Here is a 21,743-nt window from a genome sequence, read left to right on the forward strand (position 1 = left end):
ATGAGGACGAACCTGGTACACCACAGCCAGCACTGGACGCAATTTGTGGCCATCAATCACTGGACAATGCACTCTGGCGTGTCTCCGCCTCTCCTCAGCCGTCAAATCGATCTGCGGCTGATACACCCGCCAATGCCTTGCTTGCCACGACAGGCCCCTCGTCTACCATCATCCCACTCCGAGTTGCACCGTCTGCCATCTCACTCGCACCGTCTGCCGTCTCTCTCGGACTCGTCAATCCCGTCTGCTGTCTCTCTCGAACTGCCTGCAATCTCATTGGCGTCTGCTGTCTCTCTCGAACCACCTGCCGTCTCGGTTGTCCCGTCTGCACACTCACCCGCCTCGTCTACTTTATTTCTCGCGCCGTCTGCTATCTCTCTCGATCCGCCTGCTGTCTTGTCCACCCCGTCTGCTGTTTCGCCTGTGCCGTCTTCTGTGTTTCCCGCGCCGTCTGCTGTCCATCTCGAACTGCCTGCCATCTCGTCCAAGCCGTCTGCTCTCCCTCTCGACCAGCATGCTGTCTCGTCCGCCCTGTCTACTGTATTTCCCGTGCCATCTGCTGTCTCTCTCGCACCATCTCCAGTCTCGCCCATGCCATCTGCTGTCTCTCTCGAATCCCCTGCCGTCTTGTCTGCTCCATCGCCCATCTCGCCCATCTCGTCCGCCGTCTTGCCTCATTCCGTCGCAATGAGTATATCTAACCTGGTCTAGGTACGAATCGGTACGGGCCCTGGTCCACGCAAAATGCACAAAATCACACAGTACGTACTACATTGCAATGTTCGCACTCCCAACACGGTCTCGGTCTCATGTCTACAAATAACGCAATATAGATTCACTACGAGTGTCGTCAAAATACAGCCGGTGGATGCGGCGCATCCAGGAGCAGAAAATAGTAGAAATCAAGTATTATATTCGTATAGAGCGTCGCGCTGCGGCGCTGAAATTCTCCCGAATTAGATTGTATTCGGTCCAGTAGACCAGAATTCGCTCGCCTTCGTTGTGCTTCATACTGCTTTGCCGTTTTACCGAAGGAACGTCAGCGCCTCGAAGGATTCCGAAGAGAATCGAATTTCTTTGACATATTCGCTAGAGATCTGTGGAATTCGCCTGAGTTCGTGTCAGTTTTGACTGGGGTTCAACTCACAGCCAGCCAGCTTAAAGTCCGTCCTCCCGGGAGCCAACAACCGCCCTCGTCAGTCATCGCACAACCTCAGATCTCAGACGCCAGACAAGCCTCTGCCCGTAACTCCCCATCCAACGTCCTCGGTCGCCTTTGGCGACACTCACAATCACGTCCACACCTACATTGGAACCTAACGATTCCTTGTTTGCGTCCCGGCTCGACCTCGCTTCTCAAGATCTCAAGCTCAAGCCGTCCACGGCGGTGACGAAACGCGTTCGTGCACTCGAGGAGTTGCTGTCGAACGAGAGCGCGTATGCGACCTTGCGATTATTCGGGACACATACCGCTTACGTCAGGTGGGTACGCACACGACTTGGCCTTCCGGGTGCGCCCAGCTCAAATTGCCCCCACCGATGACCCAGGACGAAAGTGGTGCTAGAGTTAATGTTGATGTAGATTCATAGTATGTAGCCTGAATTGATGAATATATACAATCTTTGCGGTACGATTTCACCGTTGAACGTTGAACGTTGAACGTTGAGTACTGGTATCCCCAGAGGGGTTTCTCCTGATGAAGCCTTCTGCGCAATCGAATATTGTGCTAGAAGTCGCTGCCTCCCCCAGCGTGTCTATTGCGTGATGCTATGTGGCCACATCGCCACCGCTGAGGGAGACAACAGCTTGGTAGTCGACCGTCACATCGCGAGAGGGGTTCAAGAGCCAATGCCTTTCTTCGTTGGGCATGGCGATAAATCCAGCTTTATCTAGCGCCAGCCTCGGAGGGCCAGGTTCATCGGCAGTGATATGCAGTGAGTGATGACGCCGTATGAGGGATTTTTGATGCGATGACATGATCGCTCGCGCGCGTGCGCCTCCTCGTAGGTGGTAGACAACGGCTTGTGTGCGAGAACCATAAGGAGGCTCAAAATGCGGACCTGCCAGATCGATCGCACCACCATTGCTCTGGAATCGCTCCATACCGTTTGCCTTCAGTCCGTCGTATTCATGCACGTTTAGTTTCCGAATATGCTCGAGAAATCGGCAGAAGAAGTGGTCCTCCCTCTCGTCGTAAAAGAGACGTCCGACGATATCATACTCCACTTCTCGTCGCTCATGAACGCGGGAACCGGATGGACTGTCTTGATCCTCGTCGTATGGCAGCGCTTGTAAAATGGGAGGGAAGTTCCATGTCTTGTGCGGCGCGGATCCTATATCTACAATGAGCATGATCGGGAGTTCGAAGTGCAGTTCCAGGAGCTGCGCAGTTCCATAGCAAATAACGGTGTCACCGACGCATCTCCAGCACCTCGATGTACATACAGGCTGGCGCCGTATGTCGAGTAGATTTCGGAACCAGGACGAGACATCGCCCTCAAAATCCGCATGGTCTTGGGTCGAAAGCTGGTAGAAGAAATTATGACGGGGTCGTGTCCTGTGCTGATGGTGGCCAGGTTCGCCAATACCATCCGAGGCGCCTGAGCAGGTGCGCAGTTGAGCGCTGTAGCCCTGGAAAAATGGATTTGCAAGCTGTTGTATCCCATTCCCCATGGGCCGAAGCAGGGATGCCAACCAAGCCTGTGACAGATATTAGTTGTACATTATAGCCCGAAACGACAGCACCCACGAAGGCCGGCTCGCGTGACTGCATGTGGTTGATTGCACCGCAATCTAGTAGCACTTGTCGTAGAGCATCCCGCTGAGCGGACAGAAGGGTCGCAGGGTCACTTGAACAGCAATTCCCCGCTACTTTTCGGCGATATCTGATTGCTTCGAACACCCGGAATATAGTCAGCGGGTGCCCCGTGCTCGGGAAACAGCACTCAAACGAGTCCCAATCGCGCTGCGCAGTGTGGAATATCAACTCGAGGGACGTATCGAGCCAACACGAATTGTCGTGCCAAGGATAGCCCTGACGACGTGATCGTGCTATGTCCAGAGGACGAGAGCTAGGCTGCAATCTGTCAAAACCATTGGAGTGACTGATTTGCTTTCCTGACCGTGGCGCCTCAGCAGAAGCCTCCTCGACGCGTGCGCCACCGGTTTCGTTTGCCGTCTTCTCATCCGGATCGTTGTCATAGCCAGGGATTTGGTGTCCCTTGGGTTTACCTCCAGATTGCATCATGCAGATATTGGTATCATGCTCTGATCCGGACGCACTACACGCCACTGGCATCGAGCTTGGCGTATACTTGGTGTTACTAGTAGTGCGCCATATGAGCGGCGCCGAGACACTGCGAGCAAAGGAAGGCGTCTTGATATGAACGGTTGAATCCTCGTCGACAGCATCATTACCGATAACTTGTCGGTGGACCACGATGGGCAGTGATCGCATCGTATGGTCTCCAACGGAGGGAGCCGAGCCTATAGCGGGTGTGATAGTCGAGGCGTTACTGAGGGTCATGATTTGAACGCGAACGCGTGACGCGAGGTTGCTTTCTCTGGAAGCAAAGATACACTTGCTTCTGGTGTCTTCACCGGACGATCCCTCGTCAGTGGCGTGAAAGGGATGCAAGTGACCTGCAGATAACACACTCAGCGTTCGTTACTACACATCGAGTGATATGGGATTGAGTATTACGTTCACTGAACCGTCCTTCGTAATGATCACCCTTTGTCCCGATGTCAAGCTCCTCGACGTCCGGCGAAGCGGTTGCGGACTGATGGCCGCCATCACCAATCGAACTTGCCTCGGATATCTGGGCAACAGGGCCTATTGGCTCCGTTTGCTCTGACCGGATAGCCTGCTGTTGACGCTTGGTATGAGCTCGTTCCAGCGGTGAGCCAGGTCGCTTTGCCACACGACCCTGTATCTTCGTGCCCTCGTTTTGACGTGGTACATGACTTCCTTCTGCCGACCCGATGCTATCGGCGTCATTCATAACAGTGTTCAACCAGCCATGACGTCCCCTGCTGCAGTCTGCGAGCTGTCTAGTATGATTTGGGATATTCTTCATGTGGAGTTGAGCAGGAAGGGGGGCCTGGAGTCGCCACTCACTGAGTCACTAACATTGGCGGGATTTGCATTGTCTTCAAAGCGCTCGCAGCTCCCGTAATGCTGCACTACACGTATCGAGTCAAAGCAATCGTAATATCCTAAGCTCGCCCTCACACGTACTATGGGCTTTTCTCCCCGGACGCAAGGGCATATATGGAGGAGGCGTCGTTTGATACGGCAGGTTGCACGACACCGCCACGCAGCTGCTATGCCGCCGTGCCGCCTCCGCCTCCCTGCAGTCCCTACGCACATTTGCGCAGGTCAGCGCAGCCGCGCTCAGCCCGCTCGTCTTCGCCAAACGCGTGCCCGACTGTAGGAACGAGTCTATGAATGCCGTCCCATCCCCACCGCGCACAATCACCACACATCAGTCACCCGTTCACCTGACGCCAGCAAACGGACGCACCCTCTGCATCGCCCACGAGCCTTCACCCCTCACCCGCATATACGTCCACATGGTAGCTAAATCGCTCGCGCTCCTCATCGCCCCCGCCGCCCGCCTCGCCCGCTCATGCTCGCTGCCCATGCCCTCGCCGGGGCCCACGACGTTCACGCGCGCGCACGCGCGGCGCGAGCTAGAGGAAGCCGAGGTAGCGCCCCGCGAGCGTCGACGCCGTGCGCGTGGACAGGGTCGATAGCAAGCGGGGGCACGTCCTCACGCTTCCCGGGACAGCGGCGAAGCTGTTGGTGAAGGACTGTGCGAGGGAGCAGGAGGAGGTGGTGGAGAACGCGCCCGAGTGGAGGCCGAGCTGCATTTGGGTCATGCATGCTATGTGGCCTACTGCATACAGGACACCTATTCAGAGAATTAGTACATATTGAGTAACATTGTGAGACCAGCGAAGAGAGGTGGCGACAGCGGCGGATGCGAGGGACTTGTCGAAGCGAGCTGCCGTCAGGGAGCCCTCGCGATTCGAGCTTGGTGGGCGAGCACCGGACGCGAGGGATTACAATGACATAAGCGGTGTACTCACCAAGTGGCTATAGATATGGTCGCATGCGGTGCTGAGCGAGGCACATATACATAACATATATATTGCGAGCGTCGGCAGCAGGAGGTAAAACTACCAGCGAAGAGAGTCGCAGCGCAGTGACTCGGGGATACATGAGTTGACCATCCTCGAGTACTGTTTGGTATGGCAGCAAAACTGAACATCGTGTTTGGACGTACAGCGCGGCTATCCTACTCGTCACCATCTACCACAGCGTAAGGTATTATACACGTCGGTTACCGCCTCGACAACACGCCAGATGCATCCAAACACAAAGATGAAGCAGGTATCTAAAACGGAGATGCGCAGTGGTTTACCCTCCCCGCGTGGGTGCGCCTGACCTAACGATGCTCTCGGTAGCGTGCGCAGCGACCTCTCCAGGGCTGTCATTTGTTCCAGCGCCGCAGCTCTCCTGCGCTGAACGCTCGATTTGCAGCGTTCCAAGCACCCCATGGCGTCCCAAAAATCGAGGCTGTTGTCTAGGATGACGACATACCAGCGATAGGCGGGGACGGTGGCCTTCCAACGGATTGTCATGGTTTTCTGAATCATGGATTGAATACATCACAGCGTGCAATGAGTTGGGCTTGAAGCTTACCTCGCAAATGACAAAATTCATGCATTCTGTAATCAGAGACGTCATGTATATCGCTTCTCCAGTGTCACCTTCGACATACGTCAAGATGATGACGTCTAAAGTATCATGAGTGACAGTGCCCCGTCACAACTTCAAGGCGACTTACACATTCCCGGCTCCGGCAGTTGAATGATTAGCATATCCGTGCCTTGCTCGTGGTCTCCGAACCGGTCGGGGCGACTCGCATGTCGAAAATTCCGTAACGTCGTCGAGAACAGAATGGTATACTCCCTGGACATGAAGACTTGAATGAGCGAATAGATAAACGGGTGAAAAGCAACCTTACATCATGCGCCCGTTCGGTTGGGGTGCAAAGAGTGGCGTGCAGCGAGGAATAGGGTGGGTTGGTGGCATGATGAAGACGGGTGGAGTCCGGTATGGGACCAGAGGGCGAGGCTATATAACATTCGGGATAATGGACGCACGGAATTTTACTGCATTGTGCCGCCAAAGGTTGCTGCATTGTGCCGCCACTACTAGCCAATTTTCGATGTGTGCGGGTCACCCTCTGCCTGATCATGAACGGCTTCGGTGAAGGGGGTGACCAGGTCGCCGCAAACCCCGCTGTCTTCGGTCAGGGAATATGTAGTGGGGGAAGAAGCTGGAGGCCGCCGTGGGCGGTAGGTTCGGGAACCGATTAGAGCGGCTCACAGATCAGTAAAACACAGCGTGAGAGTCAGACGAGGCAGGACACGTACGGGCCTACGGCTGCTCGTCAACCCGATGGGACTATGATCGATAAGATTGCGCGGGCAGTCGTCGATGACGCACGCGCCGGCTATCGAGCGGTGATCGCAGTGGCAGTAAACCGAGCAGGGGTCCCTGCATAACTGCCGACGTTACATAGACAGTCGGGGTGCGATCGTGCTAGTGGTTCTAGGCAGTCAGCAAGGTCAGTATGACCAGCCGCAGGAGGCTGCAGGAGGCCGCCGTGAGTATGCTAAAGAAGCAGAAGGATACGCAGCGTAGGTCGAGGGTGTTGGGCATCCGTATGAGTACGGATTGGAGTTTGAGTAAAACGAGGGCGGTAGTGCCCGAGCCGTGAGGTACTAGGGGGTATGCAGACGTCGGACGCGCCGGCGGCGAACTGAGTATGTATGACCACTGGCGGGATCGACCCTGGCGGGAGCGTAGGCGACAGCGGTCGCCTCAAGATCGAGCACTCAAACGTACCAGGGGCACTTGCCACGCCGCCCCATAGCAGACGGCCGGGGCGAGTTGGACACACTGAGCGTATTGAGCACCTGCCGTGAGGTCGTAGGACTGATCGTCGCGCTTCGGGTTCGTACTGCGCCGGCGCTGGACGCAGCAGAAAGCCCGTGTCCGAGTAATGCGCGGATCCGACTCCGGGAACGAGCTTCGTGCATTGACGTACGACGCCCTCGTCTCGCTCGAGTCGCTCAGACTCGCTTTCCTTCACGGCTTGCTCACGCTAGAGAAGCTCCGTCTCCTATTCTTGCCGGCACTGCCGTCGCTGTCCCCGCCCTCTCCTGGTGGGCGATACGCGATGCGCGAGGGGACGCCAGGGACAGCGGGCAGCTAACTTGAGTGCTTGCTCGCGGTGAGGTCGTTCGTCTTCTCCACTATTCGCGCACGACATCGGCGCAGCCGAGCCGTCAGCAGAGTCAAGCTCACGCCCGCAGAGGCGGCACTGGCGAACGCGTCAGCGAAGTAGCTCGATGGACCCAACGTGAGGCCCGCCAGCGCGCTCTGCTCGCTGAGCCTTGAGAGCGACCCGGAGCTATTCACCCTATCAAAGCCCGACGAGCTCGCGTCGCCATCCCTGAGGCGGATACACCCGCCACCACCAACCTGTAGGCTAGCGGGACCTCCAACTGCGCCATGCCCCCGTGCAGACTGATAGGCGAACCGGGCGGAGGGTCGTCCCCGTCCTCGTCCGCGGGCGGCGCCGAGCACTTTTAGCAAGTGCGACGGCGGCGGCGACCTCGGCGGACTTGTGGGTGTGATGGCGTCGGAACGTGATGAGCAAGACGCCGAGGAGGAGAGGTACGTGAGTGAGTCGATGATCACGCCGGCGAGGGCACCATGATGGCGCAAAACTATGCGCAGAGTCAGTACATGTAGATCACAAGAGCGAGTGAGCATGATACTCACAACGCCTTGCTGCTCGAGGCCTCAGGGATGAGCGAGCCCGACTCGGAGACGATGACCGATGAGAGCACAGTGACACTCGTCCGCCCGTGGCTGGTGTAGGCAACCGTCCAGACGGTCGTCTCCGTGACAGTCGTAACGGCGTAATGCTTCGTCTGCGTCTTCGTCGAGTGCGTCGTGGCGAAGTACGGAGAGGTCTGTCAGCCGACAGCAGGCCGCCGTGTTCGAGTAGGTGCAAGAGGTCGTGGCAGGGGAGGTGGGCGATGCCGGTGAGAGCGTGCTCGGTAGTGATGACTGTGGGATCCGGGGATGACGATGCAGAGGAATTGGCATTCAGTCGCAGAGTTGAACGTTGAAACGTTGGGGCCTGGCTCCGGCTGGAATAGGAAGATGTATGGCTAGAAAAAATGGTCACTCACCTCAGAGTCCTGCCTGCCGGTGACGAGTAGCCGCAAGAGCACGACGCCACCGTGAATACGCGATCCGAGTGCGTATGTATGGTCATTGGTTTCCGAGGTGGAAGGGACTCTTGGAACGCGTTGTATAGTAGAGGTGGTCCACTACGGTCAGATGCAGCAATGAGGCATAAATGACCACATCCATGCACATTTCGAACAGGTGAATTTGAGAAGGACATCACGAAGTAACGACATGCAGTTATGCGAGGCGTTGCTCGAGCCTGACCCGTCGTTAGCTTGGAAGTAGGAGGACGCGCGGCCGTACGACCGGGATTGCCATCTGCGAGACAACGTACTACTCCACGGTCGGACTGCAGGGTTCGCAACCTGCAAACTTGACGACGAAGGCTTGCGCCGATAAGTAGTCAATGGAATCTGCCTGCAGGAAAGCAGGGCCTAGACTGAACGGTACCAGAGATACGCAGAAAAATTGGCGCTAAAATCAGCCGCATGACGGGAAGATGATCGATGAGCTACCGGGTCGGCGATCGCCTTATACGACCGCCCTTCCACAAAGAGGAGGAGGAGGGGTTAGAGTTTGCCTCAGTAACAAGTCTTCATTCCGGGTTCGTGCCTCGCAGACCGATGTGCGGCGCTACATGACTTGCTCGTCTCATTCTCTCTAGAATCATACACAACGTAATACATGGCTAATACACGGCGGGGACGCGAGATCGGTGACGAGACACCAAGAAGAAATTGTATGTGAAAGCCCTTGCCGGTCAATGTCTGCGAACAGACGCACGTCAGTGTATGGATTAATCACATAGCCAACGCAAAGGCTTCCTCCTCACCTTGTTGACGGTTATGAATGATCGAGGTCCGACGTCATGGCTTCTAAGGTAGAAGCGAAAGCGATCTCCTCCAGATGTTTCAGTCTAGCTTCGAGAGCATCGACTTCTTCCTCGATAGTGTCCATACCAAGGTTGTCGACGGCGGTATGGCGGGCTTGGTGCACGCATCTGATCAGAGTCCACAGAGCATCGCTGCTGTTGAACTGGACTGTGAATAAAATTTTGCCCTGCAGCCATTGCACGGTGGCCCGACCCTATTGTAGTGCACGCATGAACGAATGCCCAGGTCAGCGTGTAAACTCCACGGTGCGCACCTCAGTGAACGTGAAGAAGGTATTCTCGGTCAAGATCAGCCTGTGGAATTTCCCCTCGGCCTCGGAACGCGGGTCGTGAGCCTTGACCAACAAAGCATCTGGAGGGTTGCATCACAAATGACGTGAGGGATTTTGCGTACATACACCGTAGCACTCACAGTGGCGGCTGGGGAGCTGGACGAAAAACAGGCGAGCCTTCTTGCCGTCAAGAGGCTCGCCTTCATGTTCGAACTCGCGGCGTAGCCCAATTTGAACGGCTTCATATGTGACATGCTCGTCGTAAGCCATGATGAGATAACTCCTAGAATGAACCAGGTCAACAATTCTCCGGGTAAACGAAAACAGGCATACCTTCCACTGGGACTCAATTTGAGGTACCTAAACCAACCACCAGTGGGGTCGACGATCGATGCGCGGTGCGCCATGGGTGGATTCAAATTGGTGTGTATCCACAAACACACGGGGGACTTTATACTGAGTGCAGCCCGTATTTGCTTGGTCTAAATGAGGCTTTGTATAGCGAAAAACGCCATTGACAGCCAGGTAGAGCTTGCATTGTCGAAGCGTTGTCGTAGTAGAACCCGTTAGACGCCCCGCCCGAAGTTGGCGATGATTGCGGCCATCAACGTGGACTGGGAGCACACACGACCGTACAGCGCGAGTTACAGTAAACCTAGATCAAAGACGAAGAAGCAGAAGGAGGAGGAGGAGGAGGGGTTCATTTGACCATCAACCGACAACGTTGCGCTGAGCGGGGAAACAAGTGAACCTATAGATGCGGTCCAAATATAGAAAGGGGCGGGTGGTCCAGCGTCGCCACTGTGCATGAGTCGCGGTATGAGAAGTAGGTTGTCAGAATGTGCGGCCCTTGTTCCACTTCGCAGGGGACTGGACGTACTGTAGGAGAGTCGAGCTGAGGAGAAGCCGCATTACGTACTACTAGTAAGAGACCGCGCGCGCGACTCATCAAGTGTTTCGCAGCTGCTAGCCTATCAGACCTTCGGTCACTGAACACTACTGATGTCACTGAAATAGCGATTTCAGTGGACGTCAGAGGTGTTCAGGCATGTTCAGTGAGGATATAACTTTCGAGCAAAAGGTACTTGAATCTCGTCAGTGAATGCTTCGTCCCGCGCCGTCAGTGGGCCCCAGTGAGCTCAGGATATCTCAGTGTATTTCCGTACTAGTCTACTTATGTACGTTTTATATCACCCGCTCGTCCACCCTGAGCTGCATGCTCGTCACGCGCGCGCACCGCTGCCCGCCTGAATCGACTGAGCCGCACAGCTTGCAGGCCTGCAGTAAGACGGCCTCGACAAGCCGTCGACTCGGACCATCGACGTGCTGGGCGGGTCTAGCGCGTCGAGTGCGTGCTTGAGACGGGCGAGTGCGTGCGCGTGGAGTAAATCTTCATCGAGGGCGGCTCCGTGGGGTGGGGACGTCGGGCAGAGGTGCGGAGGTGCTGAGACAAGCGCCGACGGACCTCACGGCGACGAAGGCGGAGAAGGATCGCGCGACGATTATCCTGCACATGCCTGCGGTGATACACCACATGTACACCGGCGCGGGCAGGGTAGAGTGGGCGCAATCGTTGGACACGCTTGTGTTGCCGCCACCCGTCATGGGCAGGGGCGCGAAGGCACATGTCGGGCTCGTGAACGCACGACCACGATACGTCACGTTGTGTGGTGAGCTGTGCACGCGAATGGGGTTTGGGAGGACCACAGATCACGAGCCGAAGGCGCACAGTGCACATACGACTACCCGCGGTGGACGGCGTCGCGGATGCTGCGGCGGACGGAGCGTGAGTGGATGCCATGCCAGTAGCTGATGGAGGGGGCAAGCGAGAAAGGGGTTGCGTCGCCCGACACGGGCGTTGAATGGCACGACGGGCGTGTTGCAGCGGACGAGCGTGGTGGCACTGTTGGTAGCAATCCCGGCGCGGAAGCCATAGTGGAGAGTGGAGCGCGGAGCCGGAGCGGTCGGGGAGGATACTCGTGCCTGCGGATGAGGAGAGTGCAGGACAGGAGGTGAGTGTGAAGGTCGGCAAGGCAAGGCCCTGGCGAGGAGTAGGGTTAGGACACCGTGCATCGATGCCTCTGCATACACCGAAGCACAATGTACAGGTGCACATACCTCTCAGTCCACCGTGCTTGATGAGAACCAGGTTGTCTGAAACAAAGTCAAGTCCCCGTATAGGGCCCATATATGCCGAGTTGTGTAAGATCAGGGACTCTGTCGGACTGTCGGACACACGTTGCATTACAATTGAATGAACATATGTCAGTGGTCAATGTTACTCACTCAGCATCCGCGACGAATCTGCCGACAATCTTCGCAGTCCCATATGTCTAGCTCTCCGTTCTCCATGCCCGCGACGAGCATGACCCGCGGTCGACTTGCGCGTGAGGTTGCGTCCGTGTAGCCCCGTGCTAAATGGTTGAATCTACATGCCATCGACGTGTCAGTAGCAAGTCATGGCAAAGCCTGTTACGACGAACGTACCGTGACGTGGTCCTGTGCACGCTCTTGAAACGGTGTCTCCGCGTCGTTGATTTCGGCCAATGTCCCTATACCCGCACGTCGAGCTCGCTCTTTGCTCTGTGCCACGCCCTACTGCGCCTGCTTCAGGCTTTCGTTTACTTATCCCGCCATGCATCCGCACGCTGGTCTCCTCTCTCGATGCCTGATGATACCTCCTCCTCGTGTCTTGTCGCCCGCCTATGTCATCGCACACTCAGCCTCGCTGCGCCATCTCCAGCGCAAATTGATGGTAATTAATTCATTGCTGCACTGAAGATGGGAGTATCTGGTCAAGGAGATCAACGAAAACATAGTGATGATTACCGAAAGCGAGCGGCATGTACGAGAGCGAGGGTGGTATCCAATAGGACTGGCAATAGCGAGTGACATGTGCGAGAGCGAGAAAGTGGAACATACAGACGGGACTGTGTATGGTATGCACCCTGATGATCAGACAACGAGGGTATGGGCGAAGGCCCACAGCGACACCTGCTCGATGACAGCTGAAGGGCTTCCAAATGAACTGCATAGACCTGTTGAGAGTCGGAGTGAGGGGCGAACACGCAGGACATGCAAACAGAGGGAGCACATACCAACCTAGGGACGCTCACAGGGGTAGGCTCAGAACCCTGGGCCCACGCAATGCTAGGCTTACAGCCTGAATAGGGTTCCCGTGCTTCAGTGGGAGATGGCGTCTCGGGTCTGCGTAAGACTGCGTGCAACTGAATCCGATTCTGGGGTATCATCATCATTGGCCCGGTGGAGTGTTGTGACGCCGTGGGAGGGGGTGCTGTGAGTGGACTCGGACTGGGAGTGCGTGAGCTGCACCCCCGCCTCCCTTATAAAGATGACAGTATTGTGGGTGACCAAGGGTAGGCCAACGGGGAAGTGTGAGGAGAGTCGGGGTGAAGACTCAGTGGCAGTATGTGGAAGAAAGGGAGGGACAGAGTCCGGCAGGATGGGACGGAGCATGGCATGGAGGAAACAAAGCCAGCGAGGGAGGCTTGCCCCATCAAATGGGATGCAGAGGCGGAAAGGAGGGATATCTGCGTGGGCGACACTGTACACAGCCCAACCACGTTCAATGCTGACAAGGCGGCGGATGATGCCGGATATGTGCCCGGAGGGATTTTGGACGTCCGATAGGATGAGGATTAGCCCCGGGTTGATGACAGCGTCAGCGCCACGAAGGATGACCCACTCATGGGAGGGAGGGGTGAGGAGGAGTACGCGTGCTAGGAGCAGGGATGGGCTATTGACGGCTGAGGAACATGGTTTGTCTGGATAGGTGGGCTCAATGCTACTGGGGTCAAATTCCTGCGAAACCGGGGTGGAGGATGGAGTCACAGGGGGGAGGGGAATAGGTGGGGAGGCCCGATTGACGATCCAGGCAGTGCGCAAGGCGAGTGGCATGTCAAAATGAGTGAGTGACTGAAGCAGGGGTCTCTGAGGAGAGAATTCAGTACCAGTCGTCGGCTGCGGACGTAGGAGCGCCCATCGGCATCTTGACGCTCACAGCGCTCACTAATCCTTATGTAAGTTCCAACTCCGGATCCACTATCACAGGAAGTTGCAGTCGCAAGGTAATGAGCAGTATACTCACAAGTGGGTACGTCAAATTCGCGCCATTTTATTTACATATATATGACCGTAGGATGAGGCGGTAGGGCAAACGAAGAACGAGCACCAAAGCCAACAGTATCGAATTGCACAATCCAGGCATCTCAAACCTATTACATGGGTACATAGGCATAGCGCAGCATATCGTCATCCACACTGGGCCAGAAATTCATGGACTCCCAGATATTGAGCGCATTCGCGCGCTGCAAACCCTCCGAAAGAAGCAAGACAGGTGCTTGGCTGAGCGCTGGGTTATCAGGCCTAGGGCGCACGTGCTGCGCTTGTGGACGGCTTTGGGGCCCCGTTAGTATATCATGATGGCTGGAGAGTGGCGCTCAGCGAACCGTACGAGCTGGTCGTTTAAGATGACTGACCGTGTCTGCACATGCCCGTCGACCGCCTCATATGGTTTATCTTCGAGGCATCCGTATAAGCAGTGTGCACACTGCCAGTACAGCACTCGTGTAGGGTACCAGGCGGCCCTGCGAGATGCTTCGACGGCTTGAACGGAGGCAAGCAGCCCGTTATCGAGCTTTGTCCAAGCGACGTGCGGCTGCTGAAGGCGTCTGGGCTCCCAAGCACTGTGTTGGTCAAGACAGTGAGCAAACTGTGTGCAAAGATCAGTTGCTATATATCCTGCTGTGGCCTCGATAGTGCGCACCGCGGTTGTCCAATCCATTACCACCATACTCTCCCCGTGACGGCTACATGCCCAGCATACTAGTCGCACATCCGCTGCCCTAATTTGTGCAGGCGTAGCGACGTTTGGATCGAGGCCGCATGCCCGAATGACCTCAAGCACATTGTGCCCAACGAACTCGAGGCTGGCCGGGCCCCAAGGCTCGTAACCGTAGTGGGTCACCACGGCACTTTCGTACACGTCGTCCCGCAAGGTAAGACCGAAGATACCCTCGTCCCGTGGGTGGCCGGCGGGATTATCTGGTAAAACGGGGCGAACTCGGCGGTGATGCATATGCGAGTGGCTGACAATTGTCGGCCATCGCAGGATAGCTGAGCACTTCTTGCATCGAAAAACGCTTTGTGCAAGGGATAGGATGGCCACTGCGGATGTGGGGGAAGAGGCGGGCCGCAAAAAATGAGAAGAGCCGATTACCAGATCCCGGAGCTTAAGCGCGACCCGATTTTGCCAAGTGATTGTCGCAAGCCTCAGGCGGGCCGCGAAGGTCAGATACACGGAAGGAGGAGGAGAAGCGGATTGCGCTGGATCAACCAGTTCTGGCAGGTTCTTCACAAGCTCCCGCACCCCTGCGTCGCCAGCCAGATTGACTGCGTGAGGGATAATGCCAAGGCGGACGTCTTCGGCGCGCAATCGCACCAAAGCTTCATCAAGGCGTCGCAGACCTCTGATATAGCCCGCGCGCTGGGTAACACGGGACCGTAGGAGCCGTATGTCTTCCATCCATGCTACCATCTCCGGGCCTATCAGGCGCCAGTCTACGAGACATGCACCATCGCATTAGTAACGGGTTCCCGGACGATGGTACTTACTAGGCACAACGCTTACTGTCGTCATTCATGTCCTCCGGGATGTTTACGAAAGGATGACGGCGTATGGTTTCGCGGCCCTCGCCTAAGCATGCGATCTCGGAGGTGAAACCGAGCTGCCGCAATCGTGTGACAACACTTGTGAATGTCCTTCAACCAGTGCAGAATGTACAGATGCCAGCATCCTTACCTCCCCAGTCTGCGCTGTATCGTCGCCTTGTTCATTGATACCTTCTCTAAAACCCATTCGTACCATGAGACCGAAGACTGGCTTGGATGAGTAAATCGGCACATAACAATTCCTCAACGCCTACCTCTGTGATCGAACTTGACCAATTACTCCAGGCCTCCAAGATCGCATCGCACTCGTGAGCAGCTGCCTTCTCCAAAACGCCTCGCAGCTGTGCGACGTCGACGCGAGATATACGGCTTGAAAAAGTCACTTATACCACAGCGGCGTCAACGCAATAATGCAGTGCGAAGGTGAGTTCTTACCTTTCGTGTCAGTCATCGTGGGGACGTAGAGAGAAAGATGAATACGTCGGCGGCGAATCGGCTTGTCCGCGAAGGTGATTGTGCAAGGGCGGCCATATGTAGAGGAGCTACAAAGGCGAATGGGTATTGATGCAGCACGGGGGAACATCACCACATACCATGCCTCAAAGCAGTTCGAGCAGTAGCGGGCTCGGTACTGCCACACAACGTCCTGAAAGCTTAGGCCGTCTGTGAGGCAAGACATACACGTCGATTCGACGACGAGGGCAGTGTACTGGACTTCGGTCAAGAATGGGGGACAGGGGGGAAGTGGTGGTTGGACTGCAGCACGAGAACGCCTCCAAATAGCTGGCATTTGGGAAGGATTTGCGAGCTCAGATCGGAATCTAGCGCATGTGCGCGCGAGACTGAGCATGTCTTTGGCTGCCGAGAGCGATGCAACCTAGAATGAATGGAAGTCAGGCCCGGAACTACGCCTAGGCAAGTATAGTGTAGCCGCACCATAAGTAAGACATCCGCGTTGATGCTCTGGAAACCTGTGTGTGGCGTAGCTCGCGGTACAGCCGTTCGGATCCTGGTCGATTGTAAAAGGCGTGTGACGGAGGGAATTTGACCGGCTGGGGGGCCGTAGGGCCCTGTTTTGACGCCAGAGCGCAACAGCATCGGTAGCAAAGCGGCAGGATCTATGCGCGACGGCGAATCCAAAGAGCAGTGGCACTGTCAGCGCAGTGCGATAGGTTACATTTAAGGAGTTCACTCACCCGCTGGGCCTGTCCCACCTGGCGCCGTGATCCTCTCGCCGAGAACAAAGCAGCGTCAACGATTGCCGCCCCAAATCAGGAGAACAACGATGCGTCGTGCTTTGTTTCACGCGGGCTATAGCCTTCTTGCGCATGCCACCATACGCGTGCACGACCGTCAATTGCGCGAAGGACCTCCCGACTCGTATCACACAATTGGGCAGCGCTTCTCGACCCATGTCTTCTACCCCGACGAGCGCAGTCGGCGCACCCAGTCCCTCACGTTCGCCGCATGCAGCATGGGGCAATAGCACAGGCGGCCGCAGCCTCTCCCGTCCGCACACCTTCACCGGAAGTGAAGGTGACTCCTCCCGGGCGATACCTACCGAACGTACCCCACACGAAGATGCGCCTCCCGCATACACACGAGCGCCATGCCGAGTTCGATTCAACGAGCCAAAGGCGACCGTCCGCATCTCCGACGCCTGATTTCGAACGCGCGACCGTATGCCCGCGCTCGTCGCGCAGCCAGGGCTCGGCTTTGCTAGAGGCGCAGGCGTTGGGGAAGGTCCTAGCGGCCACCCACACACCGACTTCATTGCAGCCTCCCCGATCCTCCACCGGAAGACCGCATCGGCCTCTCCCCGTCCCCGCACAGCTCTGAGTGGTCGCAACGCCTCTCCGGCTGACCTAGCCCCCCTTCTAAACGGCCTTAGCGTGCGACCTTGCGTCCCCACTCCCGCCGCATAGCCTCGCGCTCCCGTGCGTCGCGCATCGCCTCCACCGCCTCCGGCCTGTGCGCGACGGAGGGATGCCTGCGAACAATGCAGGTCGATACCGGCCCACAAAGACGGGCCCTGGCACACAAAAGGCCAGACCGCTTTCGGGACTTCGCGGTGAACAAAGGAGGGCGCCATTTGGCAGGCTTGAAGCGGGACACGCCGGCGGTATCGCAGCAGTCGGCATGGGTATGGGTGAGATGTGGTCGCAGCCTGTATCCCTCGGGTGGTGGGCTGCGGCATCGGAAATAACCCGTACCGCCAGGACGATCGAAGGCTCAGTCAACGCAAGAGGATGCCGCTGTGAACCGCGCATGTTGAGGGATGCCCTCGCGGCGCACGATCCGCGGCGCGTCCATGCAACCCACCGGGAAGGCGCTCGTGAATAGGCTGCCCTAATAATGAGACGGCGGCGTACCTCGGCGAAGCGGTGAGCCTAACGTCCTGGATGCTGTCCCCCAATCCTGTTGAACATGAAGGGCAGCGACATCGCAGGCGGGCGTTGCTGGTGCGGACAGTCGCGCGACGGATTCGTAGGACGGCGACGATGGGTACCGGATCTCATGCGGTGTGATCATGATCACACGCGCGCGCGCGGGCGTGCGATCACATGATGCTAGAACGCGTCGACGCGTCGGGCGCGCACGTGCTTGACGCGTCGCGTTGATCAGACTGGCCTCGCGCCGCCGTATAAAGCGCGCCGAGGCATTGCCCCGCCGCCCGCATACTCACCCAGTCGACGCCCGGTCCCTTGCGCGCCATGGTCCCCGCACAAACCAACGGTGAGCGCCCCGTATTTCCATTGCTGGCCCTCGGGGCCCAAGCTGCACGGAACGCGCCTACGCGGAGCCTCGCCTGGCACTGGGGGGTTGCGCCCGCGCAGCTGGGCCTCTTGGGTTGGCTAATGGCACTGCGCCGGGGACGTCCATGGTGCTTACTTGGTTTCCCACAGGCGGGCCGCTGACCGCAGCGGCCCACCCCTTGCTCCAGTTTGCTCCGCCTCTCATGGCGGTGGCGCGGCGTGAGGCGGCAGATTCAGGGCACGAGGAATGCTACCTAGACGACGTCGCCCCGTCGGCTGTTGAATCACACGCGCCGTCCCAGGGACCAATCGATCCGGGCGCAACGGGACGGCAGCCCACTCCCGCCACGCAGTCTCGAGGCCGCGGTTGGCCTCATGGACCCTCGTGCATCCCACATCCCCTTCACTGCCCCTGCCGGTATTTCGGCGGTTATACTAGGACCAACTCGAAGGCGCGCTAAATATGCCGACTGAAAGTAGCTGCTCTAGTAAAATGCCATCCGTATGTCACCTGCCGATACCGGGCCTCGCCATGCCAGACTTATCGCTGGTAGGTATCCGGTTATGACGCCGAGGCAGACCACTTCCCCTACTCGCGTCGTATACATCAAGCGTAGCCCACCCGACTCGGCCCCCCTCCATCCCCCTCCCTCCCTCCATCCACCTGTACCTCACACATGCCACCCCGCCCACCGCGTCCGCGCTCAGAGGGGCTGCGCCCACGCACCAGCCCGTAGCCCCAGCCAATTCCCGGTCCATTGACGTCGGCAGAGAATCCATCATGTCGGTATACGCTAGGGCTTCGACACGGATGCGCCCGCGGCGCCCCGTGCGCATCTCTCGGGTTGTTTGGGCGAGGGCGTGGTCCCGCCGATCCCGCATGCGTCGCTGTACGCGTCAACGCTCATCACGGAGGGCGTTGGTGTGCATCCGAGGATGGGGGTGGGCCGTACGCCGGAAGCAGCACACCGTTGTCGATCCTGCGGCCCCCGTTCGCGTCGAACAGCTGGGGGTACGCAGGGAGGGACAACGCACACGACAGGTTCGCCATAGAGAACAGTGCCGCTGGCAACGGGCCCTGCGACTTCATCCGGTCCGTCGAGAACGCCTGTGCGCAGCCCGAAAGGTGAGCTAGCGCGGTAGGCGAAGGCGCATTGCGCTGGACGCGCGCGAGGCGCAATGGGACACTGAACCGCAGCACCTCCGGCGCGCCTCCAGCTCTTTCCCCCGCTGTCTGATAAATCGCATGTGCAGTCTGCGGCCCTCGAAGGGCGAGCTCATTCCCGTCTCGCGAAGGTGGCGTGTGGTGATTTGGAGCCCCTGCGCGCGTTATCGACGGGGGTATGCGTGCGCAGGGGATGCCGTGGCGACCCCATGCGCAGCATCATCCTTGAAGACTTAGCCGTCGCCGGCGGGAGCGAATTGGCCGAGGGAGCCCGTGGAGAGATGCGACAAGGGTGCCAGTGAGGCTCCAGTGCGGCACAGGGGCGACTGCGAAGCCGACACCGTAGAGGGCACGAGCGGGGGTGGGGCCATGCAGAGGTTTGCAGGCAGGCAGCTCTGAGGACGGGGGATGGGAAAGGGTATATGGTAGAGCGATGAGAGCGACGAGTTGTGCACATATAGTCAGCGTGCCTTCACACTCAGGACCAGGGTACGTACAGGACTGCTCCGAGTGTTCAACGTTGATAATGAAAACGATCGAGCGAATGCGTTTACGCTCTCCGTCCGGCAGATCCTGCATGCGGAGGCGCATCCTAAGGGGGCAATGAACGTTGAGTCCTCAGGCCTCAGGCCTCAATGCCGATGCAACTTGGTCCCGAGATGACCGCACGTAGCTTCAACAAAACATGCGGAGCGAGCCTCAACCCGAGGCCCGGTCGGAACGCTGTAGTCGATGACAGCACAATTGTCCTCCGCGGGGAGGTTGATGTAGCGGTACACAGTAACACGTACGGGGCGAAAAATCGCGTCGTCATCGACGGTGGGAACTTAGTAGCTCTTAAAGCAGCTTAGCAGTCGCATAGAGCCCCGAGGTTGGAGGAAACCGAGCGACCAGGTTAAGTATAGTCATCCTCGTCGATCCTCCCAGTGCCCTGAGGCGCGTTCCCACGAAGGGCGCCATGCGGCTAGCGCACCCCGACAGTGACAGTCTTAAGGCCTAAGGCCTAAGGCCTAAGGGGCCGCGTGATAACAAACTGCAGCTGGGGTCTGTCACTCCCATTCGCGCGTAATGGATACGCAGAGGCTCGACGCATACATGTATGGCTAACGACTGCTGAAGATTGTGGTTGGAGCGCATGCCAGGCCGATCCCGCCGACAGTCGGACGTACCCTCACTACTCGTACTAGTGCGAGAGCATTGTCTACATTGGGCTCGGCCCTCGCGGACGGTAAATATAAAAAACAGACATGGTGGTAGGGAGGACGGAATACAAGGCTACTATACAATATCGAAGCCGTTGAAGGGCGTAGAGGCGTCTCGTCGAGGAACGCGGGTTCAATAGCTATACTGATGTACCTGCAGAGGTATTCACAGCCTCGGTTGCTTCGGCGCAGGCTCAGACTGCGTTGCCATACGTTGTCAGGTCGAATACAAGTAGTGAGGAGCAAGACGCGCACTGCAGAGTGCTCGCCACCAGCGGCATCCAATGACGTTGTTCGCTTCCTCTTGCGAATGCGTCCTTGGCTGGTTTCCCCTGCCTCTTCTCCCTGTCCAACGATGTCTTCGTGGCCTTCGAGCTGGGAGCAAGCATGAGGTCTACGCGCCGAATATGAGGCTAAATTGAATGCCAAACCTGCACACGATTGGTTCTGATCGAGTCTAGTTCCGAAAGACATTCCTGCAATGACTCGCGGACAACCGACTGCGCACTCCTCGTTTTCGCAGTAGAGCGGTCAATGGATTCCTGATTCTTGACTATGCGTTCCTGCTGCACCTTCAGCTGGGCCCTGATAAGCTTGAGTTGGTTGATGGCCTGTTGGGAGGCTCTATCGAGCTGTTGCTGTTCCTGGCCAAGGGTCGTAATCTGCCTTTATGCGCACTGTGTCAGGGTTGCTGGCAAGTCATGTAGCCGCCACGGTACCTCTGTATCATGGTGCGTGCCACCACTTCGTTCCCCGGGTGCTCGAAGGTGAAGACACACATAATGGGGTCAAAATGTCGGTTTGTTACCCGGCCACCCAACATGAGATTCACCTATTGTTGCCCGGCCACCCGACGTCGGCCGACGGTCTGACTTGGCCATTGTTGTCCGGTCGGCCGAGGCATTAAACAATCAAAATCCGCCCGGGCGGCCAACAAGGTGCCATTATCCCCCCGGATTATCCAGCAGGCGATGCTTGCATTGTTCCCGGAGCGGCCGACACTGGACAAATGGTATCCTGCCCCGGCGGCCGAGGATCAGAAATACCAATCCTGCCGGGTCGGCCGATGATCATACAATGCAATCCTGTCCGCCCGGCCGACATCAGGAATCTGCATACATAGCAGGTCGGCCGACAGGCTGTGTTCACTCAGGAATTGCATCCATAGCAGGTCGGCCGGCCACAGGATTTTGGCTTCCGAGGACAGGTTTCCGAGGACGGGCTTCCCAGACTGGGCTTCCGAGCCCGGACATCCGACACCGGACATCCGACACCGGACGCCCGCCACCGGAAGCCCGCCACCGGACATCCCGGGTCAGGCATCTGGGACCGGGTGACTGTGCTTTTAGGATGCTCTTCAGTGGATTCATTAATCAAGCAGTCCCTATGTGCAGAACAATGTAAATGTGATGCACTGATTGATTTCCGAGTATTTCCTTCCCAATCTGGATACCTCCTTCCTAATCCGGACTGGGTAGACCAT

The 21,743-nt window shown here is 57.4% G+C and overlaps 5 protein-coding genes across 5 annotated transcripts; 1 reads left to right on the plus strand and 4 right to left on the minus strand.

Annotated features, from left to right (window-relative positions):
* Positions 1–711, plus strand: B0H18DRAFT_1120480 (uncharacterized protein; the record flags this gene model as incomplete). The annotated part of the gene is made up of 1 exon (XM_048034130.1): positions 1–711. The coding sequence occupies one exon, from the start codon at positions 1–3 to the stop codon at positions 709–711; it is 711 nt and encodes a 236-aa protein (XP_047891784.1).
* A 1,057-nt stretch (positions 712–1,768) lies between these two features.
* Positions 1,769–4,885, minus strand: B0H18DRAFT_955921 (uncharacterized protein; the record flags this gene model as incomplete). Its single annotated transcript, XM_048042407.1, has 9 exons — positions 1,769–2,383; positions 2,447–2,701; positions 2,751–3,232; positions 3,284–3,357; positions 3,659–3,988; positions 4,122–4,186; positions 4,372–4,431; positions 4,528–4,696; positions 4,773–4,885. 9 exons carry the CDS (start codon positions 4,883–4,885, stop codon positions 1,769–1,771), a joined length of 2,163 nt encoding a protein of 720 aa, XP_047891785.1.
* Positions 4,886–9,125: 4,240 nt separating this feature from the next.
* Positions 9,126–9,853, minus strand: B0H18DRAFT_1120483 (uncharacterized protein; the record flags this gene model as incomplete). Its single annotated transcript, XM_048034131.1, has 4 exons — positions 9,126–9,368; positions 9,429–9,526; positions 9,587–9,729; positions 9,780–9,853. The coding sequence occupies 4 exons, from the start codon at positions 9,851–9,853 to the stop codon at positions 9,126–9,128; spliced, it is 558 nt and encodes a 185-aa protein (XP_047891786.1).
* Positions 9,854–13,684: 3,831 nt separating this feature from the next.
* Positions 13,685–15,105, minus strand: B0H18DRAFT_955923 (uncharacterized protein; the record flags this gene model as incomplete). Its single annotated transcript, XM_048042408.1, has 4 exons — positions 13,685–13,862; positions 13,946–14,178; positions 14,233–15,026; positions 15,081–15,105. The coding sequence occupies 4 exons, from the start codon at positions 15,103–15,105 to the stop codon at positions 13,685–13,687; spliced, it is 1,230 nt and encodes a 409-aa protein (XP_047891787.1).
* Positions 15,106–18,800: 3,695 nt separating this feature from the next.
* B0H18DRAFT_1120485 (uncharacterized protein) lies at positions 18,801–21,041 on the minus strand (the record flags this gene model as incomplete). Its single annotated transcript, XM_048034132.1, has 4 exons — positions 18,801–19,001; positions 20,516–20,635; positions 20,692–20,926; positions 20,980–21,041. The coding sequence occupies 4 exons, from the start codon at positions 21,039–21,041 to the stop codon at positions 18,801–18,803; spliced, it is 618 nt and encodes a 205-aa protein (XP_047891788.1).
* Between the last annotated feature and the right edge of the window lie 702 nt (positions 21,042–21,743).

This window comes from Fomitopsis serialis, assembly GCF_022376445.1.
Source record: "Fomitopsis serialis strain Sig1Antser10 chromosome Unknown B0H18scaffold_48, whole genome shotgun sequence".
Taxonomy (NCBI): domain Eukaryota; kingdom Fungi; phylum Basidiomycota; class Agaricomycetes; order Polyporales; family Fomitopsidaceae; genus Fomitopsis; species Fomitopsis serialis.